The sequence below is a fragment of the Molossus molossus genome, unplaced genomic scaffold (genome assembly GCF_014108415.1).
Source record: "Molossus molossus isolate mMolMol1 unplaced genomic scaffold, mMolMol1.p scaffold_m16_p_17, whole genome shotgun sequence".
Lineage (NCBI taxonomy): Eukaryota > Metazoa > Chordata > Mammalia > Chiroptera > Molossidae > Molossus > Molossus molossus.
The window spans coordinates 60,416,971-60,437,984 of record NW_023425352.1 but is presented as its reverse complement, the minus strand read 5'-3'; the positions used below and the strand labels follow the sequence as shown (position 1 = coordinate 60,437,984).

At 39.6% G+C, this 21,014-nt stretch overlaps 1 protein-coding gene across 3 annotated transcripts in view; it reads left to right on the top strand.

Moving 5' to 3' along the window:
• The first annotated feature begins 891 nt into the window (after positions 1–891).
• DYDC1 (DPY30 domain containing 1) overlaps positions 892–21,014 on the top strand; it is a 39,866-nt gene continuing 19,743 nt past the window's right edge. The window contains exons 1-6 of one of the 3 annotated variants that reach the window (XM_036265530.1): positions 892–1,048; positions 1,495–1,596; positions 7,424–7,516; positions 13,850–13,906; positions 14,643–14,747; positions 20,608–20,688. In XM_036265530.1, the coding sequence (XP_036121423.1) occupies positions 902–1,048; positions 1,495–1,596; positions 7,424–7,516; positions 13,850–13,906; positions 14,643–14,747; positions 20,608–20,637 (534 nt within the window). In that variant the 5' untranslated portion in view covers positions 892–901 and the 3' untranslated portion in view covers positions 20,638–20,688. Of the gene's footprint in view, positions 1,049–1,494; positions 1,597–7,423; positions 7,517–13,849; positions 13,907–14,642; positions 14,748–20,607; positions 20,705–21,014 lie in introns of those variants that run through there. The other 2 variants (XM_036265531.1, XM_036265532.1) reach the window with 2 other exon arrangements.

Genomic DNA, 21,014 nt, shown 5'->3' with positions numbered 1-21,014 from the left:
GGAGCTTCTTGGGGAAGGAGGAACTTCTTTGCATTGCCTGAGAAAGCTCAGGGAAGGAGAGATGATCTATGTCTTGCCGGTGAGGAGATACTTTCCAATCTGAGAGAGAGAGGGAGGTATCTTGTAAAAAGTCATGGAGATGGAAATGTGCAAGATGTGATCAGCAGAATGGCAGGATGTTCTGTGTAGTTAGAGCCCAGGGTATGTTGGAGCAGAAGAGTTGTCTGCAGGTGAGTCTCAAAAGAAAATTGGGGCCAGAGTGTCTTGATGGAGCCTCATGTGCTATTCTTCGAAGGTTGAATAATTTTTTATTCTCTGAACTTGGAGATTCATGGACTTTTTTTTTTTTTTTTTTTTTTTTTGAGGTGGACTATTGTGATCTTTTCTAAAAATGATTCCCATGGTTTGGGAGGGGCGTCTTAGTACAGACAGTTAGGTAACGACTCTGGAATCAGGAGTGGGGTATGTATCCCACCTCCACCATGTACCACCTGTGTGATCCTGGACTGTTCATTTATGCTTTTTGTGCCTGGGCTTCCTCATCTGAAAAATGACATCCATTTTTCAGGTATGTTGTGAAGAGTAAGGGAGACATGCATTGCTTGACAGATAGTCCTCTCACAATCAATAATGACAGTATCTCTTTTCTGACTCTTGGACTTGAGGCTTCTTCAGGATTTTGAAACAATTTTCGTTGTAGTGACTTCTATGGAGCTGTTTTTGGAAACCATTAGAAGTTTCCTGGGGCCAGTTTGCTTGTGCCATCCATGATGCAAGGTGCCCATGACTAGTGACAGGATGTAATGCTTTGTTGGCCTCACTGGACTCTACTTCTGTTGTGCCATAATTGAAAATTCCCTGCATTAATGCAAAAACATTTTTTAGATGTTAGGAGTTAGAAATGGAGTCGAGATATCTTCAAAAGTACTTTGGGACATGTCTAACTCAAGGTCTTGCGGAAGTGGCAAGAATTCGCCCAGTGGATCCAATAGAATATTTAGCATTGTGGATTTACAAGTATAAGGAAAATGTGACCATGGAGGAACTGGTAAGTATGGATCTTCTTTTAGAAATTTAGAACAGTAAAGTAATTGGTCCCATTTGTCTGCTTTTTCAAAAAGTTCAATATTATTATTTCTATTAGAAAAATAATATGTTTATTTTACAAAATCTTGGACATGAAAAAGTAGAAAGAAGAAAATTTCCAAAGATGACCTCTATTTAGATTTTTAGCTATTATAATATTTTTCTAAACATTCATCTGTAGATTTTTTTTACATAATTAGGATCATACTCAATGTATAATTTTAATTCTGTGCTCTTTATTAAAATAAAACATAAAATTCTCCCAATTATTATACAGTTTTCAAATGGATAAACTTTACTTAGCTTAATCCATTCCCTACTGTTGGTGGATAAGATACTTTTCAGATTTTTATTACAAGTTGTTTTATCTCTAATTAGTCATGTGATATTGCTTTTAAACAATGCTAGAGACAAAAGGAAATGGCCGAGTTGGAGCGGGAAAGAGAACTCGCTCTGATCCAGCAGGAAATGATGGAAAGGCTCAAAGCAGAGGAGCTCATGTTTCAGCAGGTGAGACAAGCAAGAGAGTTCAGAGGTGACTAGAATTAGCAGTGTCATCCTTGGTGTGGTGCAACCCAAATGATGAAAATCTCCCCATCTCTGGTTACTTACATATGGTTTTCTTATATCTTCATCTTTATGTATGTGTCATCTTTGCTGGAGAAGCAGCAGCAGTGAGGAAGGAGGAAAACTCAGAGAGGGAGCTCTTACCTCTCGTGGAAGGCAAGGGAGCGTGTCTCAGTGAGACCTCTGGTCAACCGCCTGTGTGCTGGCTGAGTGAGAGCAGGACTGCAGGGCGAACATTCAAGGCCACTAGTGGTGACTTTGGTGGGAGCAGTGTGGGTGGGATTTAGAAGGGGCAATGGTGAGTGAGGGTCATGCTTTCAAGCAGATTTTCAGGGAAGGAGTTTTTTTTTTTTTTTTTAAGGAACAGTGGAAGGGAGGGGATGATTTCTAGAGTCAGCTTTCCATGGAGTACAAAGGAAATTGAGTCTGAAACATAGGTTAAGCAGGTAGAAGGGGACTTTGGTTCCTTGATTCAAGGGAAGAGGAGAGGATGGTGTAGGTACATGTAGGTGTATAGCACAAAGTTGAAAGCAGTTTCTGTGTGGCTCTTTCTTCTTTATGAAGTAGGGACCATGATCATCTTTCAGGAATGATCATCTTTATGGAGAGAGTGGTGAAGAGTTTGAAATGGTAGCTTTAGAGAATGGCAGAGAGTTGATCAGGGAGTCTTAGCATTATTTGGTAGCATTGAGTACCCTGATACAGTTGGGGACCAAGCACTTATAAACTTTCCATCTGACTTGGTTTTGTGATTACATGCTTTTCTACACTTAGACCTAGATAGCCGAGTGAAGATGTGGCAGAGGCAGACCCTTTGACTGAAACGGGTTTGGGGTAGCAGGATTGGGGAACTGAAGATGTTGGTAAGAGCATGGTTGGAGGGACGAGTCATGGAGTATTAACTAGATAGGAGAGAATTCCAGAGTGGCTTCTGGACTAATTTAATTCATGGAGAGACTCTCAACTAAATTTAAGTCACCCCAGTAGTTCTACCATATAGTACTTAACTCCAGTGTCTTAACTCAAGTCTACAAATTAAAAAAGGGAAAGAATCCAATTAGGGTGTGTAGATAAAAAGTTAAATACAGGCATGGAAAATAGCTTTTTAATCTGATCTCCCATTCTTGATCCTGGGTGTCATCTTCTAGGCATCTTAAATGGATATGACTGTTGAAAACTTTACTGTTTATGAGTCTTCATTTTTCAGTCATATGGCTTATTCTTGTGGGAAAGTTGCAAAGTGTGAGTTGGACATCAAACAGTCATCCAAACAGGAAAGTGGCTGCTGCAGTAGTCCCAGCTTTGAGTGAGGGTCTGTCCTTCCTCTTAGTAGCTCCCTTGGCTGGTGTCTGTCCCCCATCTATCAGAATAAGGAGAACTTCTCAGCAGTTCTTCCCCAAGAAAAATTACACCATAAATGTGGAGATACTTAACTTTCTTTAATTTGTCTATTTATCTTACTTAGATAAAATTTGTCAATACTAGAAACCAAATATTTCTCTAGCTGTGTCATGTTGAACAGTAAAAAGCAACCTGCTGTGCATCGAACCGTAAGCATTGTATTGGGACTGAAAGATACAGTGATATTCCGCAAATGGTTTTATAGTCAGTTAAAGACGTGGATTGATGGGCAGACACAGATGAGAGTAGAAGGGACATGTGGAGAGATGGACCAACAGAGAAAAGCTTAAGAGAGTGAGGCTGAAATGAAGAGAAACAGAGATGCCTCTTCATTCCCCTGAATCAAGTGAGTGGGAGGTTCAGGAATGTGGTGACCTACCAGTTGATTGTAAGAGCAAGTGTTCTTATAGTGATACTATTGACTGGAAATCCCTTGAAAATTTAGATACGCTCCAGCAAGCCCGAGTCCTTGTGAACAGGCCAGTATTTTTATTGCTGTTTTCTACTTAAGAGCTTATTTTAGAAGTAAATGCGTTTTAAAAAATGTGTTTGAATATCTTTGTAATGATTTTACTTTCTTTGTGTGAAGAAAGGAATTGGGTTTTGAAAATTTCCCGAGAATGTTAAGAAACTGGTTATGTTGACCATTATGGGTTGGTATTTAACAACAGCACTTTGCAGTATTGCTGAGAGATTAGTTATTTCACTTCTTCTACCAGTGCCTGAAAGTTGACGGAATGCATTTCAGCTACATATCTTAGTGGGGATAATAGAGGGATGTGAAGAAATTAATCTTAACAGCCCTTTGTGAATAAGTATTAGCCACTGGTTATTATCTCTGTTTGTTAAAAATGTATTATTTAAATGTCATTTTAAAATGCTCTTAATGGGATGAACTTATTAGCTTGTTTATAAGGTAGTGCTGGATTGATGGTGAGAATTTATTATCTGGCTTAGAGGTTGGCAAACTCTTTCTGCAAAGGTAGATATTCTAAAGGCAAAATTGAAGATATTATGTAGGTATTATGGTGCATTATGTAGATATAACAAGAGAGAAAAATAAATTTTTACAAATATTTTTTGATGAAATAAATAATACTTGAATATATTTTTTCTTTGTAATATAAACTTACTACTGAAAATAATTAAATTCTTTTATTAAAGATGATATTTTGTTTAGTTGGAGTTTAAAGTTAATGTTCTGTATCATCAACGTTGATTGAAAATGTTTATCTCTTAGTGCTGATCTGAAATGAGATTTTATGTATTTATCTTGAAACATATCTTTTCACACATGCGTCCTGCCAAATATTGCTGTTAGTCCATGTGCATATAATTTTGAGCATAGTCATCTCTTGGAAGGCATTTGTAGAATTTTGTTAGATTTTTCTCTTGATATTTGCTTTTTAGCATGTCATTGTTTTGTAGATTAATTACTTACAGTTGAAGGTTGGTACAAGCTTCTCAATTACACAGTGAAATTGATTTTAAAATATGGAAATTTCCTTTTTACTTAACATCATGGCTCAAAAACACTCTGGAACTACAGTTTGAGCTTGGAAAATATATCTGCTGCAAATTGGTGGGAGAATGGAGGTCTAGTTCCTTGTTTTGTTTCGGTTTTGACAGCACTGGAAGTATATAAAGCAGCTTGGCATTGTGATTCAAATTAATAGTAGAAATGATTTTTCTGCTGTGTAAGTTTTACATGTAAGTGTGTTGTAGACCAATGAGACAGACCAGACTCAGACACCGAACTGGGTTCAAATTAAGAGAGCTTTATTAGCCGCACGGCGACTGTCCCATCCTACGCAGAGGAGAGAGCAGCCCCGAGCTCAGGGGATGGGTTGCTTACATAGTTTTCTTAGCCCCTGTTAAGAAATTGGGCTAAGGGTCTGCGAGCAAGCAAGCATGTACTGAAGCGAATATCTGCGGTTAGCCATGTGTCTGAGGGGTGAGCAGTTCTGTTTGCACAGTGTAGTGGTCAGCTCCGGCTGATGCCTCTCTCCTTCCCTCCCACCCAGTTCCTGTAATCCTCTGAGAGTCCAGGGCAAGGTCTACCAAGTGGAAAATTTTTAACTACAAGTTTTCACAGTACTTTAGCTGTATGTTCTTTTGTTTTATTGCCCTATTGTCTTTCCTTCACAAGTGCTGTTTGGCCTTAAAATTTTAGGTTGAGTTGATTAAAAAACAATATTATGTCTGCAAAAGGTCATTTCCAGAGCCATTTAACTTTTGATAATAGTGGTTTCTCATTCAGAAAAATTTCAGTCTTGGCCCTGAGCTCAAAAATTCACAGAAACTGCTATACGGTAGTGCAAGTCAAGATTTATTCAGCTTCTTTTTCTGACAATAAGTCACAGGTGATGATGGTTAAGTTCAGAAAAGTGAATGAAGTTCACTGTTGACACTGCTGGCTCAATACACATGATAGATTCAATTATTTCTGCATAGTAGCTGCCATTGAATAATACAATGAATTCTCACAGGCTTCAAAACACTATTTTTACAAGCTTTGTTAATTTGTCTAACTAAACCTTTTTCTGTTGCACAATTCCACACATATTTTTATCATCATTTGCTGTAACACATCTTAGCAGATTTCACTTCTGGTTGTACTGAATTAATGTTTTTCAACTTCTTTGAAAATATTATTGCTTATAGTTGTCTCATGACTATTCACAGAGGCTGATTTTTCAGTCACTTCAAACTCAGCATTGACTCCTTGAATAAACGAGAACTGAGCAGTGTTGGGAACATTTGTCCACTCATCAGGAGCCAAGGAAAACCACTGAGAATCATTTGCCTTGCTTTTAATTGACTATTGATGTTGCTCCCAATATCATCAGCTCAATGTTAAATAAGCTTGTGTTTCCAGACACTGAAATCAAACATGGTTTAAGTAACATTTGAAAATGTGTTTCTTTGCTTGACTAACAAATGAGACACTTGGAAACTTACTTTTGTTGCAGCTTCATTTTAATTTTTGTGAAGAAATTCTGTTGAAATATTTTTTAAAACTTTTTAAATATTTCTGACCTTTGCTTTTATGTGAATTGATAATATTGTGATGAGTGCTTAATCTGGTAATGTTGATACTTACTGTATTCTTTTAGTATAGTGTCCACTGCTTAAAAAAAAAACCATATTTTGTCATTTAATTTGATAATTTAATAATTCACTCTCCACTGTGTCTTAAAAGGGCAACATTCAGAATTCACTTCTTGTTTTTATGTGATGAGTATGCACGATCAAAAATAAATATCTCAGTGTAGTGATACTGTGTCACTGCAGAACCGTTGAGCTATAACAATATCACGGTGATCCCTAATGTGCTGAGCAGCGTTGCAAAGTGAGGAGAGCACTACTTATGGTCTGTGTTGCTACTACTCAACTGTACTGTTCCTGTGCAAAAGAATTCAAGCAGTGACCATGACAGTGTTTTAATAAAACTTTATTTATAGACACTGAAATTTGAATTGCACTTAATAATAAGTTATTATGATTATTTGATATTTTTCAACCATTTAAAAATGTACAAATCATTCTTAACTTTAGGGCTATACAAAAACAGGAATTGGGTCACATTTGGCCTACAGAATTTAGTTTGCTGACCCCTATGCTAGTATGACATACATATTGAGTTGGGACCAAAAATATTGTTGATTATCAGTGGTTTCAGATAGTATACTTAGGATTTTCTCATCCACTTTCTGTAACCAAGTTTTGGTGGTCTTAACAAGCTTTTATCTGAAAAATTGCTTTACTCTCATTGGTTGCTTTAAGAAGAACAAAGAAAATTACTTTATTTTGTACAAATTGTACTTTTTTTTTTTTATCCTCACCCGAGGATATTTTTCTATTTTTTGTACAGATAGAGTGGGAGGGAGAGAGAGGAAGGGAGAGGGAGAGAGAAACGTCGACGTGAAGGGACACATCGAGTGGCTGCCACCCGCACGACCAACCAGGGCCGGGGACAAACTGCAAACGAAGTACGTGCCCTTAGCGGAAACCGAACCCGGGTCTCTCCGGACCGCAGGCCGACGCTTTTACCACTGAGCCAAACTGGCCAGGGCCAAATTGTACTTTTTTAGATGCAGATGAGATCAGGTGCATTCAGGGTGGTATGGACATAGACTGTGCTTTTCTACAATTAGCAATTAAGGAAGCTTCCTTTTTTATTTTATATTTCAGGAAATATTTGTAAAAGCTAATGTATTATTAGGTGGCTGTGATAATTTATTTTTGTAAGTTTTTGAAATTTCGGTGGGTATAAACTTAATTATCCTGGAACATTTCAGAGTGATAGAGTCCTTTTCCTACAATTGATCTGACTCTAACATGACTTACTTTTTTTCTGAATACTCAGCAACAGCTAGCCCTCCAGCTAGAGTTGGAAATGCAAGAAAAAGAGAGACAGAGAATAGAAGAACTACAGAAAGCACAAGAACAATTAGAGGAGGTAATTTAAAGTTTTATAAATGTCTGTTTTATTTAAAACCTCTTAGAATCCTCAAGCTATTTTTTCTAAATGTTGTATCATGGGATTCATAGTCTAAAGACACAGCTGTGTGACTTAAACAAGTCTTAGAATCTTTTTAATCTCAGTTTACCTTTCTGAAAAATAGAGGTAATGGTATAATATTATTAGCATTATCTCACTGGATTGTTTTAAGGATTAAACAAGATTGTGTTTGCAGCCCTGGCCAGTTTGGCTCAGCTATTAGAGCATCGGCCTGCAGTCCAGAGAGACCCGGGTTCGGTTCCTGCTAAGGGCACGTACCTTGGTTGCAGTTTGTCCTGGCCCTGGTTGGGTCATGCAGGGGCAACCACTCGATGTGTCCCTTTCACGTTGTTTTCTCTCTCTCTCTCTCTCTCTCTCTCTCTCTCTCTCTCTCCCTCTCCCTCTCCCTCTCCCTCTCCCTCTCCCTTTCTATCCCCCTCCCTCCCTCCCTCCCTCCCACTCTATCTGAACAAAATATGGAAAAATGTCCTCGCGTGAAGATTAAAAAAAAAAAGATTGTGTGTGCAAAACTGCTATGTGAGCAGTTTATAATAGTGATATTAATAGTTCTTTAATAGCAATATTAAGTATTTTAGTTAAGAGTTGTTTCTAATTATGGTGGTTAATGTTCAAGGTTAAGCTCTTTGTAATATTGGGGGCATTCTGATCTTTGACACAGTAGTGCATCTCTTTATGTTAGATGTATTATCAACAATAATTTATATTTAAAATATGTTGTTAATATGTATTTTTTATGTCTTTTATTAAATAAACTATGCAGTAACTTAAATAAAAAAGTTCATCTTCATTTACTGTGTCCGTACAATGTCAAACCTCTAGTTTGGTCAGTATTTCCTGGTATCCCAAAAGTATGTGTCATATAGGCTAAACTTCCAAACATCTCAGTTATACTTTTCAACTGGATATTTCATACTATATGTTTATAGCCAGTATCTGTTATGTAAATGTTACTGTTCTGTTCCATAATTTAAAATAAAAACAGAAGCAGATTTTATAGAATATGTTTATTAACAGCTTAGATGACAGCATCATCACTTAAAACAATTTTTAAAAAGTTGGAAGGGTTGCCCGACTGGTGTGTCTCAGTGGGCTGAGAGTTGTCCCATGGACTGAGAGGTCTTGGCTCGATTCCCGGTTACCACACATGCCCCGGCTGTGGGTTCAATCCTCAGTTGGGGGGCATGCAGGAGGCAGCCCATCAGTGTTCCACTCTCACATCAAGGTTTCTGTTTCTCTCCCTTCCTCTCTCTCTAAAAATAAATTTTAAAAAAATCTTTAAAAAAGATAACAAAATAAATAAAAACGGAATATCAAGAAGACAGTGATCAAAATGATAAGAGAATTGGAAGTATTTTTTATTGAGATGCCCTGATTGCTATTGTCAACCAGTGGTCATTTGTGCCAATTCAACTCCAGCAAGAATCCCCAGTTGCATTGCAGTGAAGAAGGAGACTATATCCAGTGCAAAACAGCTCAATTGTGATACAGCACGAATGTGAAAATAGCACAACTATAGAACAGGTCTGGGGCCAGGCCCCTCTCTGGCTAGACAGCTCTGCTCTGCCCCATGCCTCGTGCCCCATCTGCTTTACTCTGTCCTGGCAAGACATCTTCAGTGTTTCAGCTCAGCCAAGGAATTGCATGGGTAGTAAGGAAAAGTACTTTCCAAGACAGAGGAGCTGGGTCATATGGACAGAAGTCTCTGCTCCTGGTCCCTGACTGATCCATCCTCATGCAAATGAAGACTTCATATCCTTTCAGTTTTATTTGTCCAAAGGGCACTGTCCTAATAGGTCAGAATAGGGCTGCTCTGATTGTTTGGAGCTGCACTGCTCTGATGGGATGGAGAAAACCTCAGTCCTATTGGTTGAAATAAGACTTCAGGAACTCCTTTATAAAGGCTGGCTCAGATGGCAGGAACACAGTGCAGGCAGGCAGTTCAGTGCAGGCTTCTCTGTGAAGTGGTTTGTGCAGAGGCCCCTGTGCAGAAATGCCTGCTAGGCTGGGTTTTTTTGTTTGTTTGTTTTTATTAATTTGAGCCCAGTTGGTGACTAGGAGCCCTTCTTAGTAGGTGTTTTTTTTCTCAGGATTCACACTATAGTTGAATGTTTGAAAGTCTATGATTTAGAGGAGGAATTCCAGTCTGTTTTGTGGCTCCATAATGGCTCCACTCGTTACTATCTGCAAGCATAATCAGAATTTGTAACCAGAGCCACAATAACATCAATAATCCATATTTCTACTAGCTTATTACCCCTCACCTCTCTCATGCAAAGGACCCCTACCTAAACCATTGCTTGGAGATGAGTCCTTTGGCCCTGGCCTTCTGGTGGCTGCAGAGGTACAACTTAAACTATCACTTGCAAAAGGAAATTTATTGGAAGGATCTTGGGTTGAAGAAAGGGTTTTACAACTAAACTGAAGGGCTCTGGTACAACTGTACCTTCCAGACCCTTAGGTGCACGAGAGTCAAATACCTGGGTTCTCCCTTCTGCTGTTCTCTGGCCCTTAGTTTCAGCCTCTCTCACAATGGCCTGGTTTGCTGCACATGAGTGAGACACGTGGTTCTTAAAGGCTCTTGGATCTCATAATGTTGTGGCTCCTACCATTTGAGAGGAGTGGATTCTTTCCTGGCTTCAGTTCAGAAAAGCGTCTTGGGGAAGGGTTCTGACTGGCTTATTTTGTGTCAGGTATTCATCAGCTGGCTGGGAGCAGGGCCCCTGACAACATGGCCTTTCCCCCTGCAGCCATGTGTGGTGGGCTCAGATGGTACAGGTGAATGGAGTGGCCTTGAGAAGTATGCCTGTATGTCTCCTATAATTATTGTGACCCTGTATATGGTCCACGATCACTACCTTTGAACAGCCAAAATGACTCAGCTCAGGATCAGTTAGGTCACCGTGCTGCCTTAGAATGAAAAGATAGAGGCTATACCAAGGCGTGGTCGGTTAGAAGAACAATTCCATAGTCAGAGCAAGGCCTCCTGTGTGTTTGGAGTACTATACAGGGCATTGCTCGGGTACTGTGAGAGCATCCGTGCATTGGACTGTGACTTGGGCCACATTAATTCCTTCAGAAATATTTACCTCTTTCTTATTATGTGTACAATTCTACTTAACTGCAAGTTCTCTCTAAAGTTTACTCTAAGAGTTTATTAACATTTTTGTTTTGTTGCTTTTTGATATTTGCTAATAATTTGGCTTCAGATTTGATGTTTCAATCCATTTCATTTTTTTCAAACTCATCTTTATTGTTGAATGTATTACAGATGTTTCTCCCTTTTTTCCCCATTGACCCCCTCCTCCCCAATCCTGCCCCCCTCCTGCCTTTCCCACACTATTGTCAGTGTCTATTGGTTATGCATATATGCATAGAAGTTCTTTGGTTTATCTCATCCCGCCTTCCCTTCCACCTTCCCTTTGAGGTTCATCAGTCTAACAACCAATTTGTATTTCTTAATTACTTAAATCTTTTTCACCCATCCCCCTAGCCCCCCTCCCCCCCATTTGGCAAGCAACAAAAAGTTCTCTGTATCTATGAGTCTGTTTCTGTTCTGCTTGCTCATTTTGTTTGTAGATTCCATTTTATTGTTCATATTTTTGTTCTTCGCTTTCAGGAAGACCCTTCAACGTTCATGTAATACAGGTTTGGTAGTGGTGAACTCCTTTAGCTTTTTCTTGTCTGGGAAACTTTTGATATATCCATTGATTCTAAATGATAGGTTTGTAGGTTAGAGTAATCTTGGTGTAGGTCATTGCTTTTTATCACCTTGAATATCTCTTGCCACTTCTTTCTGGCCTGCAAAGTTTCTTTTGAGAAATCAGCTGACAGTCTTATGGAAGCTCCTCGCTGCTTTTAAGATTCTCACTTTGTATTTAACCTTTGGCATTTTGATGATGATGTGTCTTGGTGTGGACCTCTTTGGGTTTAACTTGTTTGGGACTCCTTGTGCTTCCTGGACTTGTATGTCTTTTTCCTTCACCAAGTTAGGGAAGTTTTCTGTCATTATTGTTTCAAATAGGTTTTCAATTTCTTCTCTCTTTCTCCTTCAGGTACCCCTATGATGAGAATGTTGGCACGCTTGAAGTTGTCCCAGAGGCTCCTTACTATCCTCATTTTTTTTTTTTTAATTCTTTTTTCTTTTTGCTGCTCTGGTTGGGTGTTTTTTGCTTCCTTATATTCCAGATTGATGGTTTGCTTCTTGGCTTTACCTTCTCTACTATTGATTCTCTGTAAATTATTCTTTATTTCAGTTAGTGCATCCTTCATTTCTGACTGGTCCTTCTTTATGTTGTTGATGTTCTCACTAAGTTCCTTGGAGGTTTACTGAAGTTTCTTAAAGGTCTCACTAAGTTCCTTGAATGTCTCACCAAGTTCCTTGAGCAACCTTATAACCTGTGTTTTGAACTCTGCATCTGATTGATTGCTTATCTCCATTTTGTTTAGTTCTTTCCCTGGAGTTTTGTTCTTTTCTTTCATTGGGGACATGTTTCTTTGTCTCCTCATTTTGGTTTCTTCCCTGTGATTGTTTCTGTGTATTAGGCAGAGGTGCTATGTCCCTTAGGCTTTGTAGTGCGGCCTACTGTTGTAGGTGTCCTGTAGGATCCAGTGGCATGGTCTCTCTCATCACCCCAGCTGGGTTCTCGAGGTGCACCCCTAGTGTGGACTGTACACCCTTCTGTAGTATTTTAGTCTTGATTGCTGTTGGCATGTCAGTGGGAAGGATTTACTCAGGCTGATCAGCTGCAAGGACTGGCTGTGCCCTCTGACCATTGACCTTTGACTGCCTTGGAGGATCAGCTGTGTAGGGGCCCACCAAACAGAGCAAGACTTACTTCATTAGGGCTTTGGGATCCTCTGAGTTCACTCATTGAGTGTGTCATTTGTGGAGGTGGTTGGGTGGTGGTGTTTCTATGTGGTCTGAAGCTGTCCACTGGGTGTGCTGGCTCTGGGGCAAGGTCAGCCACTGCCTGTGTTCTATCCAGGGCCACCAGGCATAAGCTACAAAGTGATATGCAGATGGCTGCTTCTTGTGCTGGGGTCGGAGGTGCTGAGGAAAAGCCAAGTTGTGAACCAAGGCTGGCTGCTTCTAGTGCCAGGCCTTGGCCACTTAATGAGAGGTTGGGGATTGCTGATGCTGCTTGTTTGAGAGAGTTTAGTAAACTCTGCAGCAGGATCCAAGATAGGCCAATCCTATGGTAAAGTTTTTGGAAACAGCTTGGGTGGGGCGGGAATCACCAGGGTGGGGCCAGCAGTGTGAGCCAGGTTGCTGGAGTCCCAGATATGGCGGCTGTCTGCCTATCCTATTGGGGAAGGGCTCACCAAAGGAACAACGACCTCCGTCAGCACATCTGTCTAGGAGAAAACTGCCTCTCCAGCTCTCATACCTATGCCAAACAACTTAGTTCTTCACAGTATGTCTCTGGTGCCTTTCCAACTGCCTCCCCCATGCTGGAGCCTGGAGGGTGCTAGTCCGAGTAAGTGTGTGTACGGGCCCTTTAAGGAGCTGCCTGGGGCTCCAGCAGCCTCAGCCTCTGCCAGCCTCTGTTCCCGCTGGTTTTTCCAGCCAGAAGTGATGGGGATTCTCTTCCTGGCGCTGGGACCCTGAGCTGGGTGCCTGGTGTGGGACGGGGACCCCTCAGTCCTCAGGGAGGACCTTCCCAGCCGAGGTGTCCTCCTGATTTTTATCCCGCAGACATGGGTGTGGGACCCACCAGTCCGTGCCTCGGCCCCTCCTACCAGTCTTGATATGGCGGCTGCTTTAATTCTGTAGTTGTAGGACTTCCATTTAGCTTGATTTCAGGCGGTTCTGAATGGTGGTTGTTCTATAATTTTGTTGTGGTTGTGGGAGGAGGCGAGACTGCCTTTACTTACGCTGCCATCTTGACCGGAAGTTCCTCCCCATTTCATTTTTTTTTAGAAACTATTTAATTGTAAACAAAACATGATCATATTCTATTAGTATAGAATATTAAATGAGACTGAGTGTCAGTTTTGTATTAATTGTATTCAGATCAGTCCTTTAAGAGTGACAGTATTTTCACTGTTAAATTGATCATAGCATATGTGAAAGTAAAAATGCTTGAAAATGCCGTGGCCAGTTTGGCTCAGTGGTTGAGCATCAGCCTGCAGACCAGAGATTCCTGGGTTCGGTTCCTGCTAGGGGCACATACCACACACACACACATACACACACAAAAAAAGCTTGAAAATTAAACATAATCAAAATGAAAAGTACATTCCAAGTATTTTCCTTTTTATATATTATAGGAGATGAAAATGAGTATGGAAAATATAGCTAAGGGTGAAGGTACTTCAAGTGCAGAGGTGAGAAAAAAGTTTTTCTATGTTACGTGAAATAGATGAGTATCCTGGAATTTAAAGCTTAATTTTGACGCATTAGTAGCTAAATTTTTAATAAGGAGATTATCAGAACTGATAGGCTGAATATATATTCTAGTAATAACAAGCCACAAATATAGTGTGCTTAAATTTAAAAAGCAAAATCTCAAAATTGGATAAAAATTGGACATTCAATTTGTGTTTGTATTTTTAAAAACCAGAATATTGTGAGATATTGACCACATAATTACTTACAATGATATATTTAAAATTTCTGAATGTATTTTTAAGCAAGTTTTAGCATTTATTCCTAGAATTCTCTTGCCATTAACAGATATTGGTTTGTTCCATTAATTAACAATGCTGAATTTCGATGTTGTAATTCAGAAATGTTTTATCAAAATTAAAATAAAATTAATGTATTAATTGTTAAGTCATTTAAAAGTAAAAATGAGCCCTGGCTGGTTTAGCTCAGCGGTTAGAGCGTCAGCCTGTGGACCAGAGAGTCCTGGGTTCGGTTTCCACTAGGGGCACATACCTTGGTTGCAGTTTGTCCCTGCCCTGGTTGGGGTCGTGTGGATGGCGACCAGTTGATGTGTCTCTCGCACATCAGTGTTTCTCTCTCTCTCTTCTCCCCTCTCTACCTTCCGTTCTATCTGAAAAAAAGAAGAAAAAGAAAGAAAGAAAGAAAGAAAAGTAAAAATGAATTTTATGATTGTAGGATACAGCAACAGACTCAGGCAAGACACTGGCTGAAATAAGTGATCGATATGGGGCACCTAACTTGAGCAGAGTGGAAGAACTTGATGAACCAATGCTCTCTGATGTGAGTATCATTAGGGGAGTGTTCTGTGAAACCCAGATTTTTTTACTTTGGGGAAGCCTTGAGCATATGAGGCCAGGGTTGGTTGGCATATGGGTCTTTTGCTTCATAGAAAGAAAACCAGTTCCCTAATGGGTGCTGACTGTATCCCTATTTAGCCTTCTGCCCTTCTGTGAATGTGTGCAGCTGGCTACAAGGCAAGGCTAGGGACACATCTGGCTCCTTCCAAATGTATTAGCACTGATGGGGCAGTAGCTGGAAGCTCAGGTTGGGGTAACAGTGTACCCTCTTGTGCAGAAGGTGGTATATGTATTTTGGAGTTAGACTTTGAAAATTTCAAGATATGTATTTAAAACCATTTGGTGAAATACATGATCTTTAAATTTGGAGGGGTGGGGGACAACACTTTGGTTCTTTGTAGCAAACCCTGGAACCAAATAAGTATCTTAATGAAAGTGTATACTTTTACAGTCCATACAATTTTTATTTAATAAATTTACAGTGTTTTTTACATGCCAAGCACTATGCCTGATGCTGTTGTGAATAAAACAGTTTTGACTTTGTCTAGGGGAGAAACAGACAACTGACCAAGCAATTAATAGTCATTGTTAGAGTAATCAGGTAATATATTGTCTAAACGAGTATGCTTTGAGAGTGAAAGAAGGAGCTATTGATACTGAAGCAGATCAGCAGGTGTAAACTGGTACTGTCCTGGCAGATGGCACATTTAGTCAACCTTTGTCAGTGTGCAGACAGGAGAAACAGCCGCCCAGTTGAGGCACCTTGGTCAGGGAAGGCTTGCTGGAAGAAGCCAGTTATTTGTCACTCAGTAGTTGGGTGGGGGGCTGAGAGCACAGCAAGTGGAAAGACCCAGCCAGGGAATACTATAGAGAGTGTGAAGCAGGAAAGGGTGGGATAAGGCAGGGGACGACGTGGAGGCCCATCCATGAAAGGGTTTGAAGTCTGTGCTCAGATGATTACATTTTATCCTAAAGGCAGTAGAGGCTGATACGACCAGAACTTCATTTTGGAAAGGCCACCTGGCTACAGCACATAGAAGAGAATGGAGTGATAGATTTGAGAAGAACTTGAGAAAACTATTGTGGTGATCTAGACAGAGATGACCTGGAGTTTTTGATTGTTTGTTTGTTTGTTTTGTTACAGATGTTTCTCCTTTTTTATCCCATTGGCATCCCCCTTCCTATGCCCCCACCCTGTCCCCGGCTCTGTTGTCCATGTCCGTTGGTTATGCATACATGCATATAAGTTCTGTGGTTTACCTCTTCACACACCCCCACCCCCTCTTCTGAGGGATGTCAGTCTGTGCCCTACTTCCATGTTTCTGGGTCTACCGTATTCCTCAGACTGTTATGTTCATTATATTCCGTATATAAGTGAGATCATGTGGTATTTGTCTTTTTCTGCTTGGCTTGTTTTACTTAGGATAATACTTTCCAGGTCCCTCCATGTTATCTCAAAGGATAAGAGATCTTTCTTTCTTACAGCTGCATAGTACTCCATTGTGTATATGTACCACAGCTTTGTTATACATTCATCTACTGATGGACACTTGGCTTGTTTCCAGATCTTAGCTATTGTAAATAGTGCTGCTATGAACATGGGAGTACATATATTCTTCCTGATTGGTGTTTCAGGCTTCTTTGGGTATATTCCTAGAAGTGGGATCACTGGGTCAAATGGAAGTTCAATTTTTAATTTTTTTGAGGTAACACCATATTGTTTTCCATAGTGGCTGCACCAGTCTGCATTCCCACCAGCAGTATACTAGAGTCCCCTTTTCTCCACACCCTCGCCAACACTTGTTGTTTGATGATTTGTTGATGGCGGCCATTCTGACAGGTGTGAGGTGATACCTCATTGTTGTTTTAATTTGCATCTCTCTGATGATGAGTAATATTGAGCATTTCTTCATATGTCTATTGGCCATTTGTATATTCTGTTTGGAGAGGTGTCTATTCATTGGAGAGGCTCCTCTGCCCATTTTTTAATTGGGTTCTTTGTCTTCCTTTTGTTGAGTTGTATGACCACTCTATATATATTGGAAATTAACCCCTTATCTGATATATCATTGGCAGTGATGTTCTCCCATACAGTGGGTTGCCTTTCCATTTTGGTGATTGTTTCTTTTGCTGTGCAGAAGCTTTTGAGTTTGATGTACTCCCATGTGTTCATTTTCTTCTTTGTTTCTGTTGCCTTAGGTGATGTATCAGTGAAAACTCTGCTGCGTATGATGTCTTAAATTTTGTTGCCTACATTTTCTTCTAGAATTTTTATGGATTCACGGGTCACATTTAAGTCTTTTATCCATTTTGAGTTCATTTTTATATATGGTGTAAGTTGATGGTCTAGTTTCATTTTTTTGCATGTGGCTGTCCAATTTTCCCAACACCATTTATTAAAGAGGCTGTCTTTACTCCACTGTATGCTCTTGCCACGTTTGTCAAATATTAATTGAGCATATTGCCTTGGGTCCATTTCTGGGTTCTCTGTTCTGTTCAACTGGTCTATATGCCTGTTCTTATGCCAGTACCAGGCTGTTTTGATTACAGTCACTTTGTAGTATAACCTGATATCTGGTGTTGTGATCCCACCTACTTTGTCCTTCTTTTTCAAAATTGCTGTGGCTATTTGGGGACTTTTTTGGTTCCATATGAACTTTTGAAGTATTTGTTCTAGTTCTATGAAATATGTCATTGGTGTTTTGATGGGGATTGCATTGAATCTGTAGATTGCTTTGGGTAGTATGGACATTTTAATGATGTTAATTCTTCCAATCCATGAACAAGGTATGTGATCCCACTTTTTATATCTTCCTCTATTTTTTTTTTTTTCAATGTTTTATAGTTTTCTGCAAATAGGTTCTTTACTTCTTTGGTTAAGTTTATTCCTAGGTATCTTAATTTTTTTGCCATGATGGTAAATGGGATTGTTTTTTCAGTTTCTCTTTCTGTGAGTTCATCATTGGTGTACACGAATGCTGTCGATTTCTTGATGTTAATTTTGTATCCTGCTTCTTTGCCAAATTTATTTATTAAGTCTAATAGATTTTTGATGGAGTCTTTAGGGTTTTCTATGTATAATATCATGTCATCTGCAAATAATGACAGTTTCACTTCCTCCTTTCCAATTTGGATCCTTTTTATTTTTTCCTCATGTCGGATTGCTGTGGCTAAGACTTCCAGTACTATGTTAAATAAGAGTGGTGAAAGCGGACATCCCTGTCTTGTTCCTGTTCTTAATAGAAATATTTTTAGTTTCTGCCCATTGAGTATGATGTTGGCTGTAGGTCTTTCATATATGGCCTTTATTATGTCGAGATATGATTCCTCTATTCCCACATTGCTGAGCGTTTTTATCAGAAATGGATGCTGGATTTTGTCAAATGCTTTTTCAGCGTCTATTCATATGATCATGTGGTTCTTATTCTTCATTTTATTTATGTGGTGTATCACATTTATTGATTTGTGAATATTGTACCAGCCTTGCATCCCTGGGATGAATCCCACTTGGTCATGGTGAATAATTTTTTTGATGTATTGCTGCATTTGATTTGCTAGTATTTTGTTCAGGATTTTGGCGTCTATGTTCATCAGGGATATTGGCCTGTAGTTTTCTTTCTTTGTAGTGTCTTTTTCTGGTTTTGGAATTAGAATTATGCTGGCCTCATAGATCGAGTTTGGAAATCTTCCTTCTTCTTGAATTTTTTGAAATAGTTTGAGGAGAATGTGTGTTCGTTCTTTTTTTAATGTTTGGTAAAACTCTCCGGTGAAGCCATCTGGGCCTGGGCTTTTGTTTGCTGGGAGAGTCTTGATTACCTCTTCAATTTCCTTAGTTGTTATTGGTCTGTTCATGTTTTCTATCTCTTCCCGGTCCAGTTTTGGGAGACTATGTGTTTCTAGAAATTTGTCCATTTCGCTTAGATTGTCGAATTTGTTGCCATATAGTTGTTCGTAGTAGCTGTTAATGATCCTTTGTATTTCTGTGGTGTCAGTTGTTACTTCTCCTCTTTCATTTCTGATTTTGTGTATTTGGGTTCTCTCTCTTTGTTTCTTGGTGAGTCTAGCTAAGGGTCTATCAATCTTGTTTATCTTTTCGAAAAACCAGCTCTTTGTTTCATTGATCCTTTGAATTGTTTTTTTGGTCTCTATGTCATTTATTTCTGCTCTGACCTTTACTATTTCCTTCCTTCTACTTGCTCTGGGGTTTTCTTTTTGTTTGCTTTCTAATTCTTTAAGGTGTGAGGTTAGACAATCAATTAGAAATTTTTCTTGTTTCTTGAGGTAGGCCTGTAGTACTATGAACTTCCCTCTCAGAACTGCTTTTGCTGCATACCATAGATTTTGTGTTGTTGTGTGTTCATTTTCATTGGTTTCCAGGTAGTTTTTAATTTCTTCCTTGCTTTCCTTGGTAACCCATTCATTGTTTAATAACATGATATTTAGCCTCCATGTGTTCAAATGTCTTTGCATGTTCTTGTTGCAATTGATTTCTAGTGTCATGCCATTGTGATGGCACTGAGAAGAATGCTTGATATGATTTCAATCTTCTTGAACTTGTAGAGATTTAGTTTGTGTCCTATCATGTTGACCTGGAGTTTTTAAAAGCTGTTCAGAAAGTGGAGCTGGAAATACTGGGTGCTAATGAGTCGGTAGGAAACTTCTATTAAATGTTTGGTACTCTGCAGGATGCTAGAAAATGCCAGTGAACATAACAGATTGGGTTCCTGCCCTTTGGGGGCCATAGGCCAGTGGAGAAGGTGCTTTGAGAGGGCAGAGCAGGGAAACCTGGCCCAGCTTGGGTATATCTTCTCAAGGAAGTGAAGTCCAAAGAATCAGCCTGAGATAAACCCAGCAGGTGGAGACAGCAAGGTGCTTTCAAGGAACCGAAATAGTACCATGTTATGGCTGGTTGCATGGAGCTAGGAGAATGGTGTGGAGCTGGAGACATGCATGAAGGCCAGATCACACTGGGCCCTCTAGGTCATGTTGGGGATTTTGGACTTAAGTGCAGTGGGAGTCACTAAAGGGCCTAAGGATTAGATCTGTGTTTTTGGAAAGTGGAGAGAAGATTTAAATGGGCAGGAATGGAAACAGGAGACCACTTATTACAGTCATCCACATAAAGGTGACCCAGGCTAGGACCAGGGTGCAAAGAGCAGAGATGGGGAGAACCGAGTGGATTTGATATTGACTGGGAGGTTAGAGGAGGGAAAGAAATAAGGCTGATGCCCAGATTTCTGGGAAGCTGGATGGACTCTTGACCACTTTTGAGCTTTACCATTTGTTGAGTTGAGGAACATACGAAGAGAAAATAGGTTTTGTGAAAATTATGTCTTCAGTTGTGGACAGCTTGTATTTCAGGTGACACTGAGCTGTGCAGGTGAAAATGGCCAAGGGCCAGTTTATGTACAGTACGGGTCTGGAGGACAGGAGAGAGGTCCAGGCACGAGATAGGAAGTCCGCAGTCATGTGCATGTATGCTAAGCAAAGCTAGGAGAGCGAGTAAGGCACCTAGGAGAGCATGCAGAACAAAGGAGGGGCTCAGGGTGAATGAACCCATTCGGAATTCCAGCATTTAAGGGATGGGTACAGGAAGAGGACTCCTGCAAAGAGGATAAGGATACCAATAGAGGATAGCAAGAGAAGTAGAAGCAAGGGTGGGTTATAAATACATTGAGAACATAGTTATATTGAATTGGATTTTATTTGCAATAATTTGAAACTATGAAAAAGTTTCATTTACATAGTCACATATAAATGGTCTAAACTCTGTTTTCTTTGACTCATACACTTTTACAGTTCTAATTGTATTAAAACAAATTTACTTTTTATTTTGCTTTTAGGTTGCATTAAACATTGATCAAGATTTGTAGGATCAACCAAGCTAAGAGCAATAAAATTTCTGCTTGTTTTAAGTTTCAAAATATGAAGTTTCCAATTGTAGTTTTTTCTTCCAAACTTGAACTCTACTTTTTTTTTTCCCCCCTCTAAAGACAGCTTTATAAATGGTGGCCTTAAAATACTGCTTTGGATTCTTTATTGCAACTGGTTATTTATATGATTCCAGGATAGTTTCCCAAAGCAACCAAAAGGGACAAATGAGAGATAAACTGAAAACAATGTGTGTATTTAAGTGAGGACGAGATTGTCTGACAGGAAAGTTACTGTCTGTGAAGAGGCTGCCACTGTGTAGGACTCAGCAATATTCAGTATGCTTTAGATAATGGCATTTCCTCCTGGGAGCGAAGTG